A 26,765-nucleotide genomic window follows, 5' to 3' on the forward strand; every position below is an offset into this window, starting at 1 on the left:
ATTCTGTGACATCATACCTCATAAGGCACAATCAACTAAATCAGTACTAGCTGGGATCAGTGGTAACACGGTGATTGTCACTAAGTTCAGAGAATAGTAAGCAGGTTACGCAACTAAAATCGACAGACACAACGTGCGTATAATGATTTCACCGCTCTTTGTTATTACATCATTTTCACAAACTTTCAAAATTAAGGAAAAATAAAGGAAATTATGCAAATACTGTCAATGCTCCAAGGGCGACAACTTTGTTGTGTTTAGTCACGTGATAACCTATTTCTGTCATCAAGAAGCTGGGCGAGGGCGATAGCAGGTAAGACTTGTACACGTTGACAATCTGTTGACGCATAAGTGTGGCATATGGAAATAATCTACACAGTCCGTGCTCTTTAGATGTGGTGACAAAATTATCCAAACTAAGCTGATCAATATTGCTTGTAGGAAGAGACAATCTGCCACCAATGTCAACAACCTCCGTGCAACAACAACATTGCCAGGATAGGGCAATCTGTCATGGCATTTTTGAAGACGATCGTATGTGGACGTATTGTTGAACCAAGGCTCGTTTATTTCCCCAAAACTATAATTGTTTGTGTACATTGCTCAATGCTAAAGTTTAAGCTCAACGTTGCTCAACTCACAAATAAGTAGGCCTATTAAATTCCCCTACATATTTCAAGTGTAGATTTATTTGTTTTGCGAGTGTCCAACGCTAGATAACTTAAGCGGTACCTCAGTTTGAGACGACCCACATACAGGCAAAAGGCTGCACTGGCAGTCGCAAGCATACTAGGTGTTGAAAGATAGCATGGTAAGGTATAGGGAGATGAACAAGATTGGATGATATTTTGAGAACTAAATACTGCTGATAATAACTGGAAATTATAAAGGAGGGATTCATGTTCTCAGGAGTTCCCCGTGGGAGCGCTCACACCACATACCAGAATTTGGGGTTAGAATTCTGGAGGTGCACAGCCTTTGCGTATTTGAGTGTTCGACAAATGGAGTGATTATGACTTATTTGTTTTCTTGTCTTTTGTGGCGATATCCATACGTGTCAGTAGTTTATTTAGATCACACTAAGCATTAGTCCATCTGACATTCTGACATTCATTGTAACACTGCGTCCATCGCCGCCTCTCAAGTAAATCATGGTACATCTGCAAAGTCCAACTCGATGAGACCGATTTCAATGAAGTCTGCACTGATGATACCCAAATTTACTTGCACTAAAAACACAAATTCATTTTTTATGTCTTTTTGGATTGAATTAAGAAGGTTGAAGTTATTCTTGCAGACAGCAATCGAAACATAATAGTTTTCTTGAGAATTTCAATGCTAAAAGTTGCATTTTAAACACAGCAGTGGGTCACATGACACTTCAAAATGGCTGTCGACAGCGAGACACTCAGTACAGCTGAAGCTATAGCAGTCAATGTGACCACCATGCAGGAAGTTATCTAGTTTCACGATTGAGAGTAGTAAATTAAGATACTGTTAGAGATTCCACCATAAAATTACATATAAATTAGCACAGGGGTCACAATGTAAGGTTACTGCATGTTGGCTTAAAAGAGGCTACATGGTCCAAGCATGTAATCTAAGCCCAGTTTCTGGTATACATGCAAGCTTCCTCAAGTGGAACTCCGTAAAATGTGAATCCCTCAAAGGCCCTCATATGATAGATGGATTCTGCAAGATGGCCTGCTAGAGACCATGTGACCTCCCTAGTAACAGGCAGCGTGGACCAAGAAATATGGTCCCCCTAATGTTATATCATAGGAAATTTTTGAATCACTGTCAGTGATAGTGTATTTATTGGATTTATGTAATTTTCAGCTGCTCCTAGACGACGCCGTGCATACACTCAGAAACAAAATCAGCACAAATTGTCACCTTTTTCTGATGTTCACCGTGAAAAGCAGATTCATCACTAGATTGAGATCATTACTTTTACCATGTGATATAAACATCAGCATGGCGCACCAAAGGTGTCTCCATTTATATAGATTTAGCCAGAATTTGAAATCAGGCCATCTCATTTCCAGTTTTCATTTATTTTCCCTATCTCTCCTATGTTAATTTTGTCAGAATGTGGGTGTCTCAAAGACACTGAGGCACCTCCCCTGGCTAAACCTATGTGTATTGGTGATACTGTGTGGTTTGTGTAATGTCTCTATTACGAAGTTTTATACTGTTCCTTGGGGCCTCTTTCACATGCTCAATCCACTAAAGCATTATAGGCAAGATTATGGTTTCTGTTAGTACATAACTATGTTCTGTTTCAGGTGCACTGTGGAATGGAAGCTAGGATTTACCATCTTAGACATACAATGCATTAGTGGGCGCAGAGGTGATGCAGAAGATGTCTTCACAAATATTAGGTCCGAGTGTCCATTTGTGAAGCTATGTATAGCTCTTCCACTTAAAAATCAAATTTCTGCAAAAAGTTCAGGTGAGTGTGTAAGTTTCTTAGAAGCATCACAATACCCTGAAAATAAAGAGACATTATTTAGAATTACCGTAAATCACGTAGAGTTTAGCCGAAAATTTCTGGTTGTGAAGTTTAGCGGATTTGACTTGCCAGAGAAGATGACGGGGAGAATGATCAGCCCCCAGCTGTGCAGTAAACTCCAGTGATGGTCTGGCAGCTGGCCCTCGCCACAAAGGGTGAACTCCCCAGGCATGGACTGAGAGAAGGTTGATTGTACACCGACTAGTCCAGCTAGACCCTCATTAAAATGTTCTTTGTTGCGCGTAAATTATTATTATTTTTTTTTTACCTGTGAAATAACTTTCAGAAAATGATTTGAAATTTCCCCTGTCTGTTACTTCTGCAGTGTCTGAGTTGGGGACGGCATGACATAAGACATTACCCCCCCCACCCCCCCACCCCCCCCCCGTTAAACTTCATGAAGGCTTAGGTTGCTAATCAGCACCGTATGTGGTCAACTAGGGTATTTGACAGTGAGGCTTAAAGATTTCCTGATCAGTCACACCTTTGTTTTTATTTATTTATTTACTTGATCGGTGTTTACGTCGTACTCAAGAATATTTCGCTTATTTGAAGGCCAGCATTATGGTGGGAAAAAAACCGGGCAGAGCCCGGGGGAAACCCTCGACCATCTGCAGGTTGCAGGCAGACCTTCCCACATACGGGCGGAGAACTCAAAGCGACCGCATTGGTGATAGGCTCCTGGGTCATTATGCTGCGCCAGAGTGCTAATCAACTGAATTAAAATCAATTCAAGTAAATTAAAGTAAATAAAAGTGTCAAGCAACAAGTGCAACAATCTTCTATATTCCAAAAATGTCCACACTAAACAGGCTACTTCACGTATGACTTTTCAGGTTGACAGGCTAAATTTGCAGTTTACACTTGCTGGCCTGAATTAAATTGGTGAATGCTTAATTGTTCAGGTAATGTGGAGATCGCCCGATGTTGTTCATTCACAGCCCTGTAAATAAATTTAGCAAATCTGCGTACAAGAGGTATTTCAGTGATACAGGTCTGATTGGTAAGTATCAATCGTCCAGCTCTCGTAAAAAAACAAAAGTTGACTTCGCCACATCTTGCGCACTTGTTATTTCGTTACAATCGAAATTCTCCTTCCATTTCAGAAAAATTCTATTTTCCCACCATATCAGATCGTGTTCATTCAGTTCAACACAGTAAACACATTTCTGCAAAGTTTCCGAGACTAAATATACAACTTGTTCTAACCTGATTCGCTCATTGTTGTGACAGCCGATTACTAAGCACTGGACTGAGAACTCGGAGTCAGTTGCACATAAATGTCTACAGGTAACTGACAGCTTACCGATTTCAACAATGGCCAGTTAGATGCATTTATTTTCATTGACCCGCCCATTGAAATAGTCACAATTGTGAAATCTCCTGCTGAATGTAGACTGGCAGATGGAAGTCCATTAATTTCATACAGCCACGTGCTGAGTGAAATGCATGTGCAGTAACTTTTGTGAGACCGCTATGAACTTTGCTACTGAACCATTTCAGTAAAGCCATGTAGTGATGTATTTCAGTGGTTTACGCAACACACGTAACCCATTTACAGTGAGTAAAATTAAACACAATTGCCAAAACATCAGATGGTCGGATCAGGTCTCTCTTGTGATTGACAAGTCTCCTAAACTATGTTGTAGCTGCAAAGACTATACCCAGAGCTGTGCGAAAGGCTGGGATTAGCCATGATATCAATACAACTCAGTAGGTTATAGTTTGGCACCTTCTCCGCCCAAATTTCCATATAATGAATGCTTTTGATAGATCATCCAGGCCTACATTGGTAAAGTGCGATCACGAGTTCTAATTCAAGCAAACTGCGTGAAAATGGATTTATCTTACTCCAACAAGGGCAGACCTGTAAAGCTGAACCTAACTGTGATAAGTCGTAGCAGTGAAGTGTTGTATTTATTTGTATTTGTAAATTAGCTTCTAAAACGCATATGGGTATTTATTTACTTTAGACTAGACACATATTCGTCGTTCGGTGACCTGCACGATTATCACTGTCGGCCTGTTTGTTATCAGTCCTCCATCTGACCTTAATCCGCCTGTTTTGTTACGACATACTCTCGGAGACCATATGTGGAACATTCACTGTGGTGGAAAATATGTAGAGATGGTACTAGCAACATTTCATTGCTCACATGAAGCGTTTTGGCATTGCTCGGCACACCATATGTGAGATGTGCATTCTGAGACTAACTGTGTTGTCATTCTACTAGAGCTAACAGCAGTAGGTTCAGTGAAGCCTGAGCGTGTTTACTGGTTTTGTCACAGGTATGTACAATCCTGTGAACACACTCCTCAGACCCTCACTGCCCTCCAGTTGTGTCCAATTACCAAAAATCACAACTAAACACAATGAATCATGGGATACACTTTTTCAAATGTCGGCTAAACTCCATGTGATTTACGGTAAAGGTTTGCAACAAATGAAATGGATATGGGCAGGTAAGGTATTTTCATTTCAATTCAAATCCTCTTTTTAGGCTCCAGGATAACATACCAGATAAAATGACTACGAATTTTAACTTGACGTTTGTTGTGAGCAGCAACAAGACAATTAGTGTATCTGTTAACGGAATTGTATAATTATTATGCTATACTACTGCTCCTTGCTGTGTATCTGACATTAAGTTGCAGCCAAACAAATTAGCCATTAAGAGCGGGGTTTGAATCTACCACCTCACCAGTCACAAGGGCTATAGAACTTCAGCTATAGGCTGTAGCTTTTAGCTCCCTTTGTCATTGAGGTCTGTGCACACCAATGATATAGAAAGATGTAAACGTCTCCTGTCAGTGTTTTTAATTGAAATGATTAAAAGTTACCGGCTATTATTCATGTCCAGGTTTGTGAAGAGGACAGGTGTAATCATGGCTGAGTCTGACCTACGGATGCAGCTAGAGCAGCAGCAGACTCTGATAGACCAGCTCAAGTCCATGATCCGAGAGGGTGAGGAGGCACTGAAGAAAAAAGATGTGGAGCTGAAGGTATAGCAACTGAATTCAAACCCAGCCAAGTCGTTTGATTGTTGTAACTACGTGTACATTGTAGTTAAGTTGGTATGCACAGTGGTGGTGTTGAAGGAATAACTTTTGTGTAGTCCAAAGAGGTCAAGGTACTTGTGTGTATGTCATGCATTGATAAAGCAAATAATAATGAAGTAGGTCCCATGTAGTTTGCACCATGCACTGCACGCTGTTCTCTGCAGCATTTTGCCCATCTTTTGTACTTATAATGTTGATTATATGACTTCTTAGAAAACAGGTATCTTGCATGTAAAAATGTCCCATTTCCTCACCTAACGTAAAATATTACCTCTTTATTCTGTGACCAGTTTCTCATGTTATAGGGGGCCTCCATGGGTCACTTTGTTAGCGCACTAGTGCAGCGTAATGACCCAGGAGCCTCTCACCAATGCAGTCGCTGTGAGTTCAAGTCCAGCCCATGCTGGCTTCCTCTCCGGCCGTATGTGGGAAGGTCTGGCAGCAGCCTGTGGATGGTCGTGTGTTTCCCCCAGTGAAACTGATATTGTTTGCTGAAAAAAAAAACACACACAAAAATAAGTATTCATTAGCTGGCAGTTTTCTAAGAATAACTTGTATTAAATATTGTATATGTTTCATGATTAAATTGAATTCAAATTCCGTTTGTTTTTAGCTAATTTTAGAAACGTTTTTTTTAGCTGATCTATACTTTTTAAGAGTGTTCTTTTCCTCTGAGTGTTGGCATCAACGGTACTCTCTCTCTCTCTCTCCTCTTTTGTAACACTGGCATGCAGTTTGCTCGTTTTGGCTCTCATTGTTATTTTCTGGATATTTTGAGTTACGACAAAGTCATGTTGTAAGGTTCCTGACATCACCTGGTAATTAGAGAGAAATGCCAACTCAACACAATTCGTGCATTACTCATTTATGTTGGTTTATGACATGTGCTACATTTTAATTTTTTGAATTTGCTTTAATCATGTTTTGATTTTGGATTTTAATAATTATCAAAGGTACATGTGGCTTAAAACTTACTTAATGGGTGGTACATGAAACTGGTAATTATTTGGAATTTACTGACGTATGAGACGCTTTTATAATAGTGATAAACAGCTGCTTTTTTTTTTGTTTAACACATTTATCAGTGTTAGTTTTTCACCTGGAAAAAAATGCTGCTTTACTCAGGAGTCACAGTGAAGAAAATGTAGATCCTATTCTTAGTCCTATTCTAAAGATAACTGTTCCCAAGAAAGCTTGCAATAATGCCTGTCCATCTCCTCATGCTCAGTTTGCCTGGTTGTAGTTTGCTTGTCTGGCTTGTCAGAATTTGTTTGCATGGTTCTTTTGCTTGTTTAGGAGACAAGTAGCAAATTGTCCAAAATGAAGCTACAGGCTAAGGCAAAGGTTGCGAAAATGACTCAAGAGGCTAAAAAAGGACTTGCTGACTCACCCAAAAAGGTAATTGAAATGCATGACCAAATGGTATGACAGAATGTAACACAAGATTTGTTTGTACAGGTATGTGTGAAGAAGCTCATTATTATTGTTAAAAACATAAGGTTTTATTCCCCTTGCATTTACCTATTTCAGTGTTAACCTTTATGTGATGTTATTATTCATGCAGTTTGCATTAGTATGGGTACATTATTCACCATCATGGGGTACATGTAGTAAATATTGGGCTTTTTGAGTAAAAACTCTAGACATAAGTATACTATTATGCTTAGTTTATAGCCCAGGATGTTGAGATTATCACAGAATATATTAACGCAATAGTGTATGATTTGCATGCCTGTTAAATGTCCACAGTTTTAATGCTGGGCTCTAAAAGTAAGAGCTCAAACCATGTTAATGAAATTTTAAAAATTGTTGTGCGAAGTAAACGGGAACCATCAACAATTTTGTGTTTGAGTATATGTATATCCAGCTATTCTGTTGCAGGCCTGTTGTTAGAGACAGTAAAAGGTCACTCATATGACTGTTATACTTGTGCTGAAATTTGTTAGTAACTGACAAGTTTGTCATAACAGAGATGGGCTAAATGTGTGTGTATCAGAGGATTCATGTGAATACTCTGAAATGGTCTTAAGTGAGGACCTCCATACAGAAATCTTTGGTAGGTTTCACCAGACCCTATTAGAAAAATAGGATAGATGGTTAGGAATTTTTTTTTTTTTTGATCTAGGCCAGTGAAAATGATAGTGATTTAAGCAAAATTATTACCATTGAAAGCATGGAAGAAGGAAGCTTTGATGGAGGGTCCATCACACCAGATGGTGATACGAACACCCACCAGTGACCTTCTGTCATTGCTAAATGAGCTTCAGCTGCTTATTATTAGAGAACTGACATTCTGACTTTTTCTTTGTATAATTTAGACGAAAGTTACTTTTGAACTAAGCAGATTTATCGTTTTTAAAATTCACACATGTATAGCTTCCTTTCTCCCTGACCCTGTATTATCTTTACTGAGATTCAGTTTGAGATGGCTAATATAGCCAGAAATATTTCAGAGTGACAAAACATGTAACTGGATACAAAGCATTAAAAATGTGTTAGGATTCTTGAGTAAGCTTTTAAAACCCTAATGAAATAAATAAATAAATAACATATTTTAGTAGTTTACAATATGAGATATACATGCTGTTATATACTGTTGCTGTTGTTTTCTAATAGACAAGTGATGAGGGGGGTGCCTCAACATCCGAGGACTCATCTGGGGACAAAGGTAGTAGAGCTAAGACCATGCTGCTGAAGAAGAAGCTGGAGGAGAAGGACCGTGCATTGCAGGAGAAGACAGATGTCATCAGCGAGAAGGAGCAACAGCTGGGACTGAAGGACAAGCTGATCATTGAGCGAGAGGAAACTATCAAAATGCTGACCACTCAGCTTGAAGATAGAGCTCAACTTCTGGAAGAAATGCAAAGTTCGCAGAGTTCATCTGATTGTGCAGAGGTAGTGTATGCTTGATTCTCAGCGTAGGAATCTGTGTAACTGTAAAAGGAAAAATTATATTTGTTATGATTTGTACATCACAGTTACAGTATAAATTTGTAAATATGGCTGTCTGCTGTTTACATTCACCATATTCATATGGTTCTATTTATTCGGTAGGCCAACCCATTTTTTATGGGCTTTATGCCCAGCTGAGTTAGATTTTATTGGAATGGCTGTATATCGATCAGCGGAATGTTCATGTAGGACAGTGAGTACAACTCCTGACCTGAAATGACAGGAGGTGCGGGTTCAACCCCAGCCTTAGACAGGCAATTTGTAGAAAATTATAAATATTTAATTTATATGAGGTTGGCCAACGTTATGGTTGGAAGACTCTGTTTGAAGCAGTCTTTGGTGACAGTAAATGGTTGATGGTGTTCATATGGCAATTTTCTCACTCGTACATTTGTTGAATACCACTTGTCTTGCATCAACATGGCTTGCAAGCCTGCATGTTACACATTTTATCCCAAGCACTCTAGTTTCATCCACCCATAACTCTGACTGCATCGTAAAATTGTTGAGTATTTTACAGCAATCAATAAATCAATCAGTCAGCGATATGATGTCATATTACAGAACACAGCCCAGCAGATGTATGCTCAGATGGTGTACAAGGACACACGGATCTTAGAGTTAAACAACAAGATCCTGGAGCAAGACAAGAAGGTAATGGATCTTCAGGAGTTTGTGAGTGAGAAGAATGAGGTCATCAGAGGTCGGGACCAGGTCATTGAGGTCAGTCCAGCAGAAACTTGATTAACTGGAATATTTGATGTTTGTCCATTAAAGTTTCATTGAGGTATTCTTAGTATTATAAATGTAACTTGTCAGGTGTCAAACAGTGAGTGTTATCACTTGTTTACCTGAGCTATGACCATCACAATTTTCATTTTTAGCTTGCCTTACAAAGTAAGGAGAGATATTGTGACAGGGGTATCCGATGCTGTTGGTGGTGTTGGTGTCCAGTTTGGTTAAAGTTGTGGCCAGTCATAGGGTTTTAGTGGCAACCCATATTACACAGATAGCCAATCATCTGTATCGATTTGCATATCAAAGAACAAGGACTTCTTTTATAGTCCTAGTTGTGACATTATAATGATTTTGGTGCTTCTCATTCAGTTGATGGCAATGATTTCTTAGCACTATATAATTAGAGGATAATATCTGTGAATGACAGGGTCAATCACTCTACTTTTTGGGGGGGGGGGGAGGTGGGGCGGGTTTAGAGGTCAATATATGAATGTATCATATGAATGAACAATGAAGCGAGCTACTGGTATTCTCTGAATGCCTTGTTAATTTATACCACTCTGTAGCAGGTCACATATTATAAACCTTTCTTTGTTCGCCATTCAAAATAGCCATATTACAAAGACAAGCAATAGAGATGCAGATCGATGCATGTGAAGTGAAGTCTCTTGTAGTAATGTTTTGTTGGTCTTTCTTCAGGTGCTGCAGAGTACCATAAAGGAGAAGGACCAAACTGTTCAGGACCAAGCGGCACTCATTGCCAAACTGACATCTAAAGTGGAGACTAGTGAGGAGAAAACAAGCCTCCTTACAGAACAGGTCAACAAGCTAGAGCAAGACCTGAAAAACGAAGAAGAGAGGTTCAACACTAAGATTTCGGAAACTCAGAAATATTTCGAAGAAATGCTTCAAGAGCGAGAAACCGAATCTGCCCAGTTAAAGGAGATGATACACTCAAGGGAGGTAGAAATTGCTGCTAAAGACAGTGACCTCAGGGAGATAATTACACGTCATGAGCGGGATGTCCAGCGTCTTATGACGAAAGGGGAGGTAAATATGGAAGACCATGTGTTACAAATGATGGAACAGCGTATTAAGGATACTAATGAGGTGTTGGAGGGAAAGCTCAAGGTCATCGAGGTGCTGCAACAAGAAATGACAGTCAAGGACAAGCAAATTGAAGAACAGAACACCGTGGTTAAGAGCTTGAAGGAGAGGCTTCAACTGACAACAGAGCAAAACACCCATGTCCAGCAGAGCTTTGCGGAAAGTGAATTTCACTGGAAGCAGGAGCGAGAAAAGCTCCAGAGCAAACTGAAAGACCTTGCTGAGAAACATGAAAATGAGAAAAGTGAGAAAGAGTTACAGATAGCCACCATGCAGTCCTCGGTGTCTCAGTATGAGGCTGCATACACTCAGGCAGCTTCCCAGTACAACTCTTTACAGCAACGTTTCCAGCAGCTTTATGTAGAAATGGAGAAACTGAAATCAGGGGAGACAACTGCTGTCTCGTCCTCCCTGGATCAGCCAGTGATGTCACAAGAGACTGAACATCTCAAAAAGCAAATAATAGCTTTACAACAGGAACTGGCACAGAGAGATTCTGAGATTTCACAGCTTAAAATGAGTTCCTCCAAACAGACCTCTTCAGATTATGCAGATGAGATGGAGAAACTGAAGAATCAGCTCTCAGAGAAAGATGCCCAGTTGAAGGATTTGGCAGAGAAAAAGCCAGAAGCTGGTGCTGGCAGCAGGGACACAAAATTCATTAAAATGAAAGCACAGATGACATCAAAGATCAAATCTCTGGAGAAACAGTTGGAGGAACTGAGAAAAGTATGAATTTCTTTTTCCTTTTCCTTTTCCATGGTATTTAATTATGCAATGCGTTTTTTTGGCTAGTATGTAAATTAATTAAATATCAGATTTAATTTTGTGTGGAAATTGGAGAGTTTCTTTGTACATTGCTATACAGAAGATCGGTAATGTGTATACTTTATGTACAGTTAAGAAATATTAAGAGATTGGTGTACATGTATGTCATGTTGGTTGAACACTAGCTGTCTTAAACTTCATGGAAGACCACACAAAAGGCCACTTTCAACTGCTTATTGCTACCAAGAATAACCTTACATATATTTGTAGTAATCTTGAATGTAATAGACAAACAAATATTCTAAACAGCAATTTTACCAGTAATATTCCTTTCCTTATGACACAGGACAGTGACCTGGCTGACAAAGTATTACGTCTGGAGAACCGTGTAGCAGAGCTAGAGGACGAGAAAGGTAACCTTCAGCTGAGGCTGGTCGACTTTGAGGACACCAAACTAGTACAAGGTGAACATGTGCACATTGTTTGCTTATTACCTGACCAAGTTTATGTCACTCAGTTATGGTGTGAAAGGGGTGAGGCAGACTGATTGGTGCCAGCAGGGGGTGGGCAGTTTGAAAAATGGCACCCAGGGGCTTCTGGTTTAATATGTCCCAATATTAGATCACTGCGCTGTTAACTAACTTTTGGAGTTGGTGTGGTTTGAGCCTATTAACATATTTATAGCTGTTATCCGCTGCTAACATATTATCTAACCTGTTATCTAACCATTGAAGGATATTGTCACAAGTGAAGGACATCAGAAATTATGGAGCATTTGTATCGGTGCTTGTGGCATTGGTTTAACCGTATGTGGCATGTAAAGGAAGATACAGTCATTGTGTGAATTGAATTCTAGCATCTGCTTTGCTACAGTATTGATCAAACTGTCTCTTGACAGTTTAAATGAAATGAAGTGAAACAGTGCAAATTTGCATGGGTGAAGGAGAAGGGTTATATAAACTATCAAAGCTTTATTTTGTGCACTGATTTCTTCCAGACAAAGTGTTTTGTTGAATGTGTCATGTTGAACCAAGTAACCATTTGGCTGTTTATCATAGTTTGTGAATTTGTGACCCTACCATGCATGTAAGTAGCAGGGTAATCAGCATGGAGAGCAACCATATTATATTGTCCTCAGAAAGGTATAGCGTCCTCTTCACCTACATGTGTTAATTTCATGTCTGTTCCCAATTTTTATCCATTCCTTGAAGTCACTGCAGAAAATTTTATTCAGCATGCTTTTTTTAAGCCTCCGTTGCTTGAAATGTGAATGGAACGCATGAAAACCAAGTATTCCCTTGTGGGTCTCAGTTACAGAGATGTACATGTATGTGAAAGAGATTGAATGAAGTATTTGTTTACCCCCATTTTCCAGCCTGGCAGCAATGTGCATGACAACCTTGTGAGAGTTTGGTTCTATATTGTTCTTTGTTCCTTGGTTTTACTCAGGATTTTTGTTTCATATGGGTTTTTTTATCTCCCATTTTACCTACATTTATTTTCACAAACATATATGTTGTCTGTAAACATTAAAGTCATTGCTACGGTCTAAAATGCATTCTTCTGACTTAAATGTGTGTACAAAAATAATATATGTATAAGTGTATAGATGAAACAAATATAGCAGTAAGAAAACTGTCAATGCATCTGCTTGATAAGAGTACAAGTGTTACAAAATGTTATCCGTTACGTTGGAAAATATTGATGGTTTATCTTAAAATTTTGTTTTTATGCAAACAGTTTAACACTGTAAATAAATTCACTTGCCATGCAAATAATCTGTCTTTATCATGAGACTTCATGTATTGAATTATGATGAAAGCTGTGTGAAATTAATGAACGTGCAAACTTGAAACAAACCTGACTCTATGAATAGCTCACTTCACAAACTCAGCTGGATGTTTTTTGGACATATTTATACAAATAAAAATCTGAGCTGCCTTTTCTGGATTTTGGAAAACTTACTTTTAGTTTTTTAAAATTAATCAGCTTTCGTCCTAACATTACTGTTATCACAAATCACAAATTACTGCTTGAATATTTGGCTGATGTATTTCCAAAAGGATAAAAGAATTATGGTAATTATGGTAATTAACTACACTGAAACTGAGATGTTCAGTAACTATTATCATTTATGGCAGCATGGCTAGTTGAAATGGGTGAAATAAGTATATGTGATTTGGTAACATGTACCACCATATTTACACACAATTTATATTTATTCAAGAGAAACTAGACAAAACTTTTAAAAGTATTTTGTGTATGAAGGAAAATCCATACATGTTTTAGCATGGTTCAGAATGATTTACTTCGTAAAACTGTATTTTTCACGTATGACTGAAGAGCCCTGAACAAAAAAACTTGAGTAATTTTTGGAAATTTGGTTGGTCCCTGGATTACAAAACGATTGTAGACTTAAGTCAAATTTTTGATCATTAAATTTTGTGTGTTCCTTTCTGTTATTTTAGCTGATATTTATTGTGCAATAACATACCCAGAAATTATGTTGTCAAGCAACATTTTGACCTTGTTACATAACAATTTTGAAGTATCTTGAAATTTTGACTCCAGTCCAAGATCCCGGGGCCTGAGGTGACATGATAATAAATGTAATGTGATGTTGCAGTTTTGCTGGAATGACGTCAGCAGTACAGCATCATTTGTGAAGTTATGTTGTTGTTTATTTTTTATTGCTTACATAAAAATAAAATAAGCCATATAGCAGTATTCATAAAGATAGAATAATTTGGTTGAAATATATATATATTATATTTTTTTCTCTGGTGTATATGTGTGAGAAAGTTCCAGATGTTTACATACAACTTTTATCTGGATTAATACATATACATGTATGTAGGATGCCGTGTCAGTAGATACTAGCACTCGCTTTGATATGGTTGATATCATCTGTTATAATATTTACAGCTTGTTCAGTGGTGTTTTGCCTTTGGTCATTTTGTACATGCAGTGTTAACTGTAGGGAGAATTCCTGTCTCAAAAATATCCATTATATTTCACATTTTCTACTTGTAGAGTAGGTCTGCCTGGTTTTTTGGTCAATGTTCGTGTAACTCAATGTTTTATCATTGTTGCCTTAAACAATGTGAGGACAGTTGAACATAGATATGCATGTGTATATGAAGAAATGCAGATACTGATGTGCAACACCTGCATATTTCTACAGGTACATGTAAGGTGGTATCTCCTCGTATTTACTGTGTATTGTACTTCACCTAAACTTTCATCCATGACTGAAATACTCACTTGTTTGATGATGAGGAGAGTTTTATTGATCTTAGGTGTTTTAAGGCTTTTTTGGAAGATAGAATGATTTCCTGCTGGGAGATTGTATCAGCACCAAAAGTAATATTATATGACCTTTATTGGTTTTCTTTATAATGCTCTTTTTGTTGGTGAATTTTTAGGGCGAATAGTGTAAGTGACAAATGTGAATTTGTGCTTGTGACTTCAGGGGAGCTGGAAAAACAGGTGAGAGAGCTAGAGCAGGAAAAAGCTGTGATTGGAGGGGAGAAACAGGAAGTGATGTCACAGTTGAAAATGGTTGAGGAAGAGCGGGATAAAATGAGTCAGGTGATCACAGACCAACAGGTGAAACTGGATGAGGTATGTGTACAAGTGTGATCAGAGTAAATTTGTCTACAGCTCTTACTCTACTTGTAGTACATTAAATCCTCAACAAATTTGATTGTAGTCATACAGTGAGTAGCATGTTCTTGCATATTAAACAAGGATGTTGTTTGATGTGGCAAGATTATGATATTATGTCTGTAAAGTTCATATGCACCTTTGCTAATGTTTTTTATTTACCACTGCTGATTTACCATTACTGATTTTTGTGATTCACCATTACTGATTTTTGTGATTCACCATTACTGATTTTTGTGATTAATCATTACTGATTTTTGTGATTCGCCATTACTGATTTTTGTGATTGATCATTATTGATTTTTGTGATTTGCCATTACTGATTCTTTTGATTTACGATTGATAATGTTTGTAATTTACCATTACTGATATTTGTGATTTATCATTGCTAATGTTTGTTTCAGAACCAAGTGGACTATGACCGTGAGCAGACAGGGCTGGTACAGACATTACAGGAGGACCTGTCCTCGGCACTTGCCAGGTTACAGGATGTAAGACAGAGGCTGGATCAGCAGGAGGCCTCCGGGACTGAGCTTCAGGCACAGCTGGCACAGTTACAGGAGCAGAAATTGATGACAGACCAACAACTGGTAAGCCTTCTCAGCAACAGACTAATAGTTGGATAACATCCACAATCGTCATAGTGACATCCTGAGATTAATGCATGGTCCTTGTCCTTGAGACACAGGATAAGACCAGGATAATTCCTTGTATAAGCACTGAATCAGTCTCATATCACCCACAACGGTTCGAAAGATTATAGATCACTGCACAACATTCGCTAGAAATACCACCCTAATCTGATAGAGCTGTGACGTTAAGTAAGGAGGCTTCTGAGTCACATCCTCAGGTGTGGTCGCATCAAATAGTGAAATATGAGAGGATAGATAAATGGTTTTTTTTTCAATACTGATTAGTTTTAAATTTCCATATGCTTTTAAATTATGTAGTCCTGCTGATTGTGAAAAGTTTGATATTACAGGTCTAATGTGGGATTAAAATAATTTTTTTCAGGTGACTATAACAGAAGAATTAAGAGAAGCTCAGGAAAAATTAACATCGAGAGAGAATGAGCTTGCAGAAACTCTGGCCATCGTCAAACAGTTACAAGAAGACAAGGTGATGTCAGAGATGAAGGCTGCAGAAATTGAAGAACAGAAAGAAGGTTTGTACCATTTACTCTGACTTGACATTCAAGCTGATTCTGTATTTCAGGATGTATCTGTAAAATGAAAGGGAAATTATCTGCTGTACATTTGATTCTGGGACAATTTTTTTGTTTAAGCTAAAACTTGTCTATATATTTATGAGCTCCCCTTATTTATTTTTTAAATTCCTGACGTGATCATGAAGCGAAATACCTAATAAACCCAACCAACTGACATACCTTAATAAATTGGTGCATGTATTTATTTAGAATTATATACACTGTTGATTGCACAGGTGCACACTGTACTAAAAAGTTTCTTACGTGTCGCTGATGTACTGTATCTTATAATGTGCCATACTCTGGAAGTTCACCATGATGATCTTAACATGGATAAATGATCTGTCTATTCAGGAGTTGAGAAAGAGAAGATAGATCTGCTACAGAAGATTGAAACACTGAAAGAGAAAGTGGAATACGAAATGCAACCTAATATTGCTTTTGAGGAGGAGAACAAAGCTCTTCAGGCTAAGGTAGTTGAGTGTACTCTGTCTTGACTGATGATGTTTATAAATTCTGTTCATTTTTTAGTCAAAAAGAACAAAAAAAAATTCAGTCAACAGTCATCCTTTTGTCACATTTATTGATTTGTTCCTTTGAATTTCACACAATTGTAAGTATTTTAGATAATATAAAATAAATATATTTTATTTTGTAATATATTTTTTTTCTTCAGATTTTATATATCCAGTTGATAACGCCCATAGTAGGATTATTGTATTCAGTGTAAGTTTTCTCCTCTGTATTATAGGTGGAAGGTTTACAGACTGAATTGATTGAAAGTCAAAATTTGTCAAAGGAGCAGAAGAATGAGCTGAATGAGTTAAGACTTCAGCTAGAGAAAATGAATTCTGAGAGAACACAAGCATTATCCATAGTACAGCAGCATGAAACCAAACTGGAAGAGCTTACAGCTTCTTTAATACAGAGAGAACAGCAACTGGTGAGCTTTACTTTACCTCATTTCATAAAACATGAACTATAGAGAACGGCTCAGTGATTGGCTGAAGTTTTATTGTCAAGAATCATGTGGAATGATGTTGTCTTTTGACCAAGTCTGACTGTGGAACCTTAACATGTTTGTTTTGATTTTCCAAGAAGTAGATTTCTGTGGTTCAACATCATTACTCCAGAAAATGGATGCTTTTTGTCTTTCAGGATGAAAATGGTTCAATACATATAAATACTGAAACACATAAACCAATAAACCAGTTTATTGGAATTGTGATGTTGGTTACAATATTAGTGCATTCTCTACGTAATTAAAGCAAACCTATGTCGTATGGCTTTTAGCATGTTCACAAAACAGCCTGTTAAAATGAGGCTCTGCTTGCTTTCCTCCCACCACAATGCTGGCCACCAGCGTATAAGTGAAATATTTTTGAGTACAGCGTTAAAACACTAATCATATCAAATTGTCAGAATGAGTGAAATGCACACCACTGTCTAATAATAAGCTCACTTGCTCAGCTTGTCCTCCAACCACAACTCGGGTGTCCCGGGTTGACACTCGCTCAGCTTGTCCTCCAACCACAAATCGGGTGTCCTGGGTTAACACTCGCTCAGCTTGTCCTTCAACCACAAATTGGGTGTCCTGAGTTAACACACCCTCAGCTTGCCCTCCAACCACAGTTCGGGTGTCCTGAGTTAACACTCCCTCAGCTTGTCCTCCAACCACAAATCGGGTGTCCTGAGTTAACACTCCCTCAGTTTGTCCGCCAACCACAGTTCGGGTGTCCTGGGTTAACACTCGCTCAGCTTGTCCCCCAACACCAACTCTGGTGTCCTGGGTTAACACTCGCTCATCTTGTCCTCCAACCACAAATCGGGTGACCTGGGTTAACACTCACTCAGCAGCTTGTTCTCCAACCACAACTTGGGTGCCCTGAGTTAACACTCCCTCAGCTTGTCCTCCAACCACAGCTCGGGTGTCCTGGGTAACACTCCCTCAGCTTGTACTCCAACCACAGTTCGGGTGTCCTGGGTTAACACTCGCTCAGCTTGTCCTCCAACCACAACTTGAGTGTCCTGGATTAACTATCAGGATTAACATAATGAATATGATATGTATATGATATATATATATATATGTTGGCTGTTTCAACAGCGGCCTATACTACATTGGGAAGTTTGTTAACATACTACTCAGTTTCCTCCACCAACAGAATGGACTCATTCTTATTAATGAATTATTCTTTAAAATGGCATAAAACCCCAATCATTTAAATACATGCAGATGAAATACGAATACATGTATTGATGGTATAAAATGGCTATCGTCTTGTGTTACTTGACCAATGAGGCTGCATGTCTGAATCCAGCACTCACTGTTTTGGTTGAGGCTTGAAGTCCTGAGGTTTGTCAGGTACCTGACAAAGGTCAGTGGTTTTATACCAGGAAAAAGTAAATTTGTTTTTAGCACTGTACTGAACACCAATCAAGTAAATAAATCTTATCTAACATCTATGTTGGTAAAGCATTTAACTCTGATAAGTGATTTCTATTCCTTTTTCAGACAACCATGGCTGAGCAGCTGTCCACTCTCCAGTTTAATCTGCAGGAGGTTGAAGCTAGAAGGTCAGAGCTAGAGAAAGCCTTAGATGACCAGACTAAGCAGACTGAGGGTCTGGATGTTAAACTTCAAGAGATGACAATTTCCAGGAACAGCTTACAGAAAGATTTCGCGGTGAAGGAAGAGGAATGGAAGGTGAACAGGGAAAGCACTGATCGCGAGATATTGGAACTGAAGAAAGCTGTGGAGAATGTAGAGACGGAGGCCTCTCAGAACAAGGAAATTATCATTAGCAGAGAACAAAAGTTACATTCGGTCATGGAGTCCATGGCTGTAAAAGATTCAACTCTTGAACAACTGCAGTCAGAGCTCCAGGTAAAAGAAGAGTCCATAAGTAAACTTCAGTTGGAATTGAATTCATGCTCAAGAGAAATCGAAGTGTTGCGTGAAGGCCAGTCTGAGAAAGGAAAAGTGTTTGAGTCTAAAATACAGTCCTTACTGGACCAGTTGTCAGAGATGGAGAAGGAGGTGACTGAGCAACAGAAGCTAGTAGGAGAGATGGAGCAGAAAAACATTCTTCTGGAAGCAGAACTGAAGAGTAAAGTAGAAGATCACTCCGTTCAGAAGACACAGTGGGAAGAAATTGTGAAGACCTTTGAGGACAGAGTCAAACAGAGGGAAACTCAACTGACTGCTGCCCAAGAGCAAATGTCTCTTCTCAGTTCAGAGGCAGACGATGCAAAAAAGTCTTCTGAAGAGCAGTTTAGCAAGGAACGTTTGAACTACAATAGTTACATAGAGAAACTTGAACAAAAAATGAAGCAGATTCGAGAACAAAGTGATAGTCTTCAAAACCAGGTTTCTGAGCGAGATGTGAAGCTGCAGTCGATGGAACAGACGGTAAACCAGTTGGCAAATGAGTGCAGTGAGAAAGAAAAACAGCTTCATGGTGTAAGGACAATGTTAAGGGAAACAGAAGATATTATGAATGTGAAGGACCAGGCTATTGAGAAAATGACACAAAGGGAGTCTGAACTCCAGGTAACAGTAGATGACAAGCATCAAGAGCTTGATACCATGATACAGACACTCTCAGTCAAAGATGAGCAGTTGCAGTCTTATGCTGATGAAATTGAAAACCTCCAGTCTCAGTTGGAAAGCCTTGGTAAAGATTTGAAGCATGCCACTGTAAGCGAACAGGAGAAGATCCAAACTCTTGAAAACACTGAGGCGGAAATCGCAACCCTTGTGGAGAAGTGCTCAGCGTTGGAATTAAAAGTGGTGAATGTGGAAAAGGAGTTGGAAGTTTTAGAAAAGAGTAAAATTTCATTACAGAACAACCTAGAAGAGAAGGAAATTCTTATCAAACAGTTATCAGAGAATTTACAGGAAGCTGTTGAAAGCAAGAATAGTGATTCAGAATCACTGAAATTCGTCCAGTCTAGTTTACAAACCCTTACGTCTGACAATGAAAAGTTGAGTAACGAAGTTCGGGAGCTTCAAGCAGTGTCCTTTGAGAAGGATACTCAAATAGCTGCTTTGACTCAAAAGATAACTGAATTCACACAGAATCTCAAACTTACTGAGGAGTCTGCGAAAATACTTCAGGAAGAGAATGAAAAGCTTAAAAGTGAATTTGATTCACTGAACGTGAAGTTGGAAGAAGCCCAAGCTGATGGGATGTCTAGTCAGTCGAAGCTGAACAAGCAGATTTCTTCTCTGACAGAACAGTTAACAGTTAAGCAGAGTGACTTGATTTCCTTGTCAGAGGAAATGGAAACACTCAAGTTAAATTTAAAGGAAGCCTACGAGACTAGGCTGACATTAGAGACTAATCTCAAAGAAAAACATTCCTTCATAGAGAAACTAACGGCTGATTTAGAAGTAAAGTCTGTTTCAGAAGAAAACTATAAAGTTGAACTTGAAAAGATCAATGTGGAATTTAATGAAAAGAGTCAGCAATTAACTTCAGTGCAGTCTCAAAATATTGCATTGGAAGAAAAATTATTAGCTGTGTCTCAGTCCATGAATGAAAAGGTTTCAAGCTTACACAGTGAAAAGCAAACATTGAGTGAAAAAATATTGTCTGTCAAAGACTTGTACAAGGAAAGTATTGAAAAACGTGAAAATCAAACATTAGAACTTCAGCAGCATAAGGAATTAGTTGAACAATTTAGAACTGAGGTTAAAAGCTTGGTGACAGAGAAAGATAAACTTGAAGCTGAAGCAGCGTCATTGCAGGAGAGACTTGAAAAGACGGAACAGTTGGTGTCTTCGTGCAATGAAACTCTCATGCAATCTCAAACCACATTAAAAGCTAAAGAAGCTGAACTTCATGGTGTGAATATGGAACTGGAAAAACAAACAGAGATGTTTCAGTTAAATACTTCCACCACGGCTGAAAAAGAAGAAAAACTTGTTGGTGCATTACAAGAAATTTCTGATCTGAAAAATGAACTCTACACTTTGCAGACTTCTCATGATGAAATAAACAATACTTATAAAAATACCAATGCAAAACTTGAAGAAACAAAGTCAGTGCTGGAATTAACCCATGCAAATCTACAACAGAAGGATGCTGAAGTAAAAGAGCGTGACATAATGTTGAATGATGCAAAAGAAAAGTTGCAGCAAACAGAAGCAGAACTTAGCCAATCTCAGGCACTGGCAGAGCAGTTAAAGTCCAGTGTGGAAAATCTGGAAAGAGAATTGGCACAGAGTAATATCAATGTAAATGATAGCACACAGACTCTCAGTGAACTTCAGCAAGTTAATGATCGCCTTAAGGATGATATTCAGCACTCATTATCGACAATTGAAGATTTGAGTGCTAAGTACCAGGCTAAATGTGAAGAGTGGAATACTCAAACAGCACTTCTCTCAGAAAAAGAACATTTCATTACTCAGCTTTCCACTGAACTTGAACAGGTGAAATTGTCTCTAGCATCATCTAACACCTTAAAATCTGATCTTAACGAGTTCATGACTGCTAAAGAAGCTGCTGTTGCAGATTTGGAGGAACGACTCCAAACAATCCAGCTCACAGCCCAGACATTAGGTGTACAAAACAGTGAGCTTAACAAAGAGGTGAACAGTCTTAGAGAAAAGCTTCAGTCCACAGCTGTGTCCGCAGCTCAAGAGACTGTGGGAAAAGAAGCCAAAATAGAAGAGTTAAGTACGGCCCTTAGTGCCATGAAAAAGACTGCTGAAAGTCTGACTGGCCAATTGAGTGTTCAGTCTGAAGCTATGCAACTGTCTCAGTCATCCGCTGCGGAGAAAGATGAAAGGTTTAGACAGTTACTCGAGGAGAACAAATCACTCAAAGTAGCTATGCAGGCTAAATCAACAGAACTTGAAGATTTAACAAGTCAGCAGGCCAAAAATATGTTGGTGATAAAGACTTTAGAAAACCAAGTGGAAAAGTTACATGAATTGTCATCAGGGAAAGAAACATCACTGCAAGAGCTACTACAAAACTTCAAGGAATCTGAGGATAAAGTAGAAGCATTGAAGTCTAAAGTAGCCCATGATTCAAGTGAGTTGAGCGAAATGCAACAGACACTTGCTGAACAGTCAGCTCTGCTCTCTTCCCATCAAGGTCAAATCTCAGAAAAAGATGCTGTGATTTTATCTCTGAATGATCAGAAGCATAAATTACAAAATGAAATTGAACAACTGAAGGAAGATGTCATGAAATCCAGTGATTCTTTAAAAGAAAAAGAAACTGAGTGTTTGAATTTAAGAGAGAACATTGGAGTTTTACAAACCCATCTCAATGAATATCAAGTTCAGTATGAGAGTCTGAAAAAACAGATGACAACACAAGCTAGTGCGACTTCAGAGACTGTGGATGCAAAAGATAAAACTATTACATCATTACAGAAAACGGATCAAGATTTGAAAGAAATGCTATCTGCCTTGCAGACTGAAAAAACTTCATTGAAAGAAGAAGTAAAGAAGTTGAATCGAAAAGTTGAAGAGGCATTGGCCAAGTCAGAAATGAAAGATAATCATATACTGACCCTCACAGAATCAATTGAAGAATACAACAAACAAATTGCGTCTTATGCTTCTCAGTGTGAACAACTTCAAGTAGAGATTGATTCAGCACTTGCGGAAAGAGACACTAAAACTTCGCAGCTGGAAATAGCCCAGAATGCTGTCAAGGAGCTTGAGGAACAGTTAACTGAAACAAGAGCAGTGTCTGAAAAGCTTGAGGAAACTGTGCATAATCTGGAAGGCCAACTACAGGTGCATCAGCAAACTCTTCAGCAAATGTCCAGCCATTCAGAGGGCAAAGAGGAGACTTTGGTTCATCTCACCACCCAGTGTGAACATCTCAAGGTAACAGTCCGGCAGTATGCTGAGCAGAACGAAGAGTTGAAATCACAATTACAGACAGCAAGGTCTTCTCTGGAACAAGAAGTGAAAAAAACTGGAGATCAGAACGACAAAATCCAGTCACTGTTGGAAAACATGCAAGAGCTTGAAGGTCAGGTATCAGCCTTGTCGGAAGAAAAGCAGGTAGTTAGTAGCCAGGAAGAACTAAACCAAACAATTGAGATGCTTAAAACTACTCTGTCTGAGAAAGAAGCCCAAATTTTGTCTGTCTCACAGGCTTTAGAAGCTAAGGAATTGGCTTACAAAAAAGCCATTGCCACTGCAAAGAAGTTGAAATACCAGTTGGGCCAAGCTCACAAAGCTGCAGAGGAAGCTAAACCTCAGCTCGAGGAGCAAGAGAAAGAGCTGGAAGAGATCAAAGCAGAACTGACCAGCGTCAGAGAAAAAAATTCTGAGTTAGAGAAGGAGATTGAAGCATTGCATATACAGATTACAGACTTGGAGACATCGGTTGAGCAGAAGGAGGCTTCCGTTAAAGAGCAACTGAACGCTTTAGCAGCCGAAAAAGTCCAAGCCGATGCCTTAAAAGAAGATTTTGCTGATCAGCAGCAAAAGCTCAATGACTCCTTGTCACAACTGCATACTGCCAATGTCACTCAAGAAAACCTTTCTCAAGATCTCAGTGGAAAGCAGAACCTAATTGACCAGTTTTCTGTGTGGCTGTTACAGCTATTGGCTACTCTAAGACCTGAAAAATCAGGATCTGACCAAGAGCCTGATGCTATAACACTAATGAATCAGATAATGGCAGAGGTTCAGGCAAAGCAAACTGATTTAGTGACCAAAGACAGAGAAATCTCAACACTGTCCGCACATGTGTCAGAGTTACAGCACTCTGGGTCCTCTGAGCAAAAGCCTTTGGCAGCAAGTCCTGCAGATCTGCAGTCAGAACTCAAAAGTTTGGACGATCTCAACACAGAATTACAAGAAGCGCTAAGTGCAAAAGAATCTGTTGTAACAGAACTTAAACAGAGGATTGAACAGTACAGCGAGACTCAGGAATCTATGCAGGAGACTCTTGCAGAAAGCAAAAATGTGAACACTGAAATGTACAGTAAACTGGTGGCACTTCAGGAAGAAAAGGATGCAGTCTCAGTGTTGTGTTCCAGCCTACAGGAGCAGTTAAACTCACAAACACCTGGTGATTCACAGGAATTCGATTTAAAAGGTAAACTGGCATCAATGCATATAGAGCTTCAGCAGAAGTGTGTTGACTTAGAAACCATCAAACAGGAGTGTAAAGAAAAAGATGACGAGAATTCTGAGCTGTGTGCAAAGTACGACTCAATGGAACACCAGCTGCAGATGCAGATTAAATCACTTGATATGGAACTGCAGTTTAGTCATGAAAATTGTGAAGAAATAAAGAGTCAGTTGTATGAAATGTCTGTCGAGAACAGTAAACTAGAAGCTGATCATGATGCTTTGGTGCAAATGGAAAACATATCCATCAGTTTAAAGGAAAAGTTAGAACAAGCTTGTCTTGAAATTGATAGGTTAAATGAGTCCAGTGAAATTCTACGTGCTGAAAACATTAAAGTTAAAGATGAGGCAGACCACCTGTACAAAGAATGTGTCATGCTTCAGGAATCGTCACAGAGCTCAACATCAACAAAAGAAGTTATCATGGATACGAAAGATGGAACAGCAAGTCTCTCAGAAATGGGCTCTGTACAAAATACCATTCAAAGCCCTCAGAACGAGTTGGAAACAAGAATTCGTGAGAATCAGCCTCAAATAATGAAGGCAGACTCCTTGAAGGCAGAATTAATAGGCTTTCACAGAGAATCAGCCAAGGAGTCTGAGGTATCTGGGTGGGGTGACATGATACCAGAGACTCGGGTAGAAGAACTTGTTCAGAGGTCAACTGCACAACAGTCCTTTACCCAGACATCTGAGGCAGAAATGCTTCAGCTTAAGACAGACTATGAGTCACTTTACAATCAGCATGAGAAAACTAAAAGTGAGTTAGATGTGACTAAAGTCAAGTATGAGAAGCTGCTGATTAAACTCCGAGCTTTGAAGGGCAAGAACGACAAGCTACAAGCCAGCCTTGATGCTGCAAATTCATCCAGCCAACAAGCAGATGAGTCATTAGATGACAGTCAAACTGCTGAATTAAACCATAGGTTGGATGAGCTACAAAATAAGTTTGACACATTATTAGAATCTACAAAGGCAGATAAAGAAGCTCTCTTGGGAAGAGAAAAGGACCTGTTGGAAGCCATGACAAGCCAAGAACAACTTGTAGCCACTAAGACTGCAGAGAATCAAAAGCTTCTATTACAAATTGAAAATTTGAATCTCGCCATAAATGAAGAGAAACAGCGGTTTCAAGGAATCCTCTCTGAAGAACAAAATCACTGGAAAGTTGAGCTTCAGAAACAGAGTTCCGAGTTAAATAACAAAATCTTACAACTGAGTGAAGAAAGAGATAGTTTAATGAGAAATTTGACTGAAATCAAGTCAGCTAGTGAGATAGAAAAAGGAACTTTAGAAACTAAACTGTCAAGTGTTGAAGAACAGTATGAAATGCTGTCAAGAGACATCGAACATTATCAAGTCCTTGTTGAAAGATTCAAACATGAGAATTCGCAGTTGAGGTCAGAGTCTGTGCTCAGAGAACAGCTGGTTCAGAGGTCAGAACAAGATGACAGTGAGATGAAGTCCATTCGGCAAGAACTTGAAATTGTGCAGGGTCAGCTTAATATGTCAGAACAAGAAAAGCAACAGTTACAGGTGGAGTTAAGCAGTGGTGTAAATAAACACAGAGAGGAATTAGAGAGAATTGCTAAGGAGAAGCAAAGCCTTTCTGTGACTATTCAAGAACTTCAGGAAGAAAACAAAGCTTGTAGAGATTCCCTTGAAACTGAATCGGACAAACTCAGGAGATTAGAATCTCAGAATTCAGTAACAGAGGATAATCTAAAGGACAAAATAGCTGAACTTGAAAATGAGAAAGCCCAGTTTGCAGTAGAATTTGAAACTATGCAAGAGGAAATAGATAATCATAAGTTGGAAAAGCAGTCAGTGAGAGAGGAAATGGAGGGTATGAAGTGGAAACTCCAAGAATTTGGGTCTTTGGAAGAAGAACTAGAACAAGTGCAGAATGAACTGTTTTCATCTCAGCAGGAAAATGGTTCACTAAAGCAACACATCAATGAGCTAAATGTGACAATTCAAGATCTGAGTAGTTTAAAGTCTGAGCATTCATCTGTGACTGAACAACATAACAAGCTGCTCGAACATAACATGGCGTTGGCAAAACAGGTGGAAGAACTTCATGACAGACTACGCCATTTGTCAGAAGACAACAGAAACTCCACAATAACATCTGAACAGGTAGCACACCTTGAAAAAGAAAAGCAGTCATTGCTGAAGAGGATAATGGATTTGGAAATACAGTGTGAAGAATCAGCAACTGAGAACACAAGTCTAAAAGAAGAACTACTGAAGACTAAGGGCGAGCTGGAACAACTCTCTTTCGAGACAAACACACTTAAGTCTCAGCTTCAAGTGGTTACCTCAAGTGGTGATAAACTTGTTAAGTTTCAGGCTGAGTATGAAAGGCTCCAGCAGCAGTTTGCTGTTGTTGTTGAACAGAAGAATGAGGTACAAGGGGAGTTAAATCAAGCCCAACATTCCTTGCAACAACGAGAGGGACGGTGTCAGCAGATGGCGATGCAGGTGTGTTTATGATTTGAGCGGAAATTTCAGTATGTCTGTAAACTATTTGCCACTGAATTACTTTTTGTAGGTACTAGTATAAAAGGATTAAAGTACACATTTTGCGAAGCCCTGAAACTGGCCAATCTTCAAAATCAAATTGAAAACGTGCA

At 38.9% G+C, this 26,765-nt stretch overlaps 1 protein-coding gene across 4 annotated transcripts in view; it reads left to right on the top strand.

The window, feature by feature from the left end:
* The first annotated feature begins 273 nt into the window (after positions 1-273).
* Positions 274-26,765, top strand: part of LOC135482186 (golgin subfamily B member 1-like) — a 37,045-nt gene continuing 10,553 nt past the window's right edge. For 2 of the 4 annotated variants that reach the window (XM_064762051.1, XM_064762052.1), the window contains exons 1-14: positions 274-313; positions 2,289-2,455; positions 5,377-5,518; positions 6,872-6,973; positions 8,192-8,470; positions 9,092-9,250; positions 9,965-11,101; positions 11,487-11,604; positions 14,613-14,764; positions 15,211-15,396; positions 15,821-15,971; positions 16,368-16,486; positions 16,765-16,956; positions 18,529-26,613. In XM_064762051.1, the coding sequence (XP_064618121.1) occupies positions 5,402-5,518; positions 6,872-6,973; positions 8,192-8,470; positions 9,092-9,250; positions 9,965-11,101; positions 11,487-11,604; positions 14,613-14,764; positions 15,211-15,396; positions 15,821-15,971; positions 16,368-16,486; positions 16,765-16,956; positions 18,529-26,613 (10,797 nt within the window). In that variant the 5' untranslated portion in view covers positions 274-313; positions 2,289-2,455; positions 5,377-5,401. The remainder of the gene's footprint in view (positions 314-2,288; positions 2,456-5,376; positions 5,519-6,871; positions 6,974-8,191; positions 8,471-9,091; positions 9,251-9,964; positions 11,102-11,486; positions 11,605-14,612; positions 14,765-15,210; positions 15,397-15,820; positions 15,972-16,367; positions 16,487-16,764; positions 16,957-18,528; positions 26,614-26,765) is intronic. The other 2 variants (XM_064762053.1, XM_064762054.1) reach the window with 2 other exon arrangements.

The sequence above is a fragment of the Liolophura sinensis genome, chromosome 1 (assembly GCF_032854445.1).
Source record: "Liolophura sinensis isolate JHLJ2023 chromosome 1, CUHK_Ljap_v2, whole genome shotgun sequence".
Lineage (NCBI taxonomy): Eukaryota > Metazoa > Mollusca > Polyplacophora > Chitonida > Chitonidae > Liolophura > Liolophura sinensis.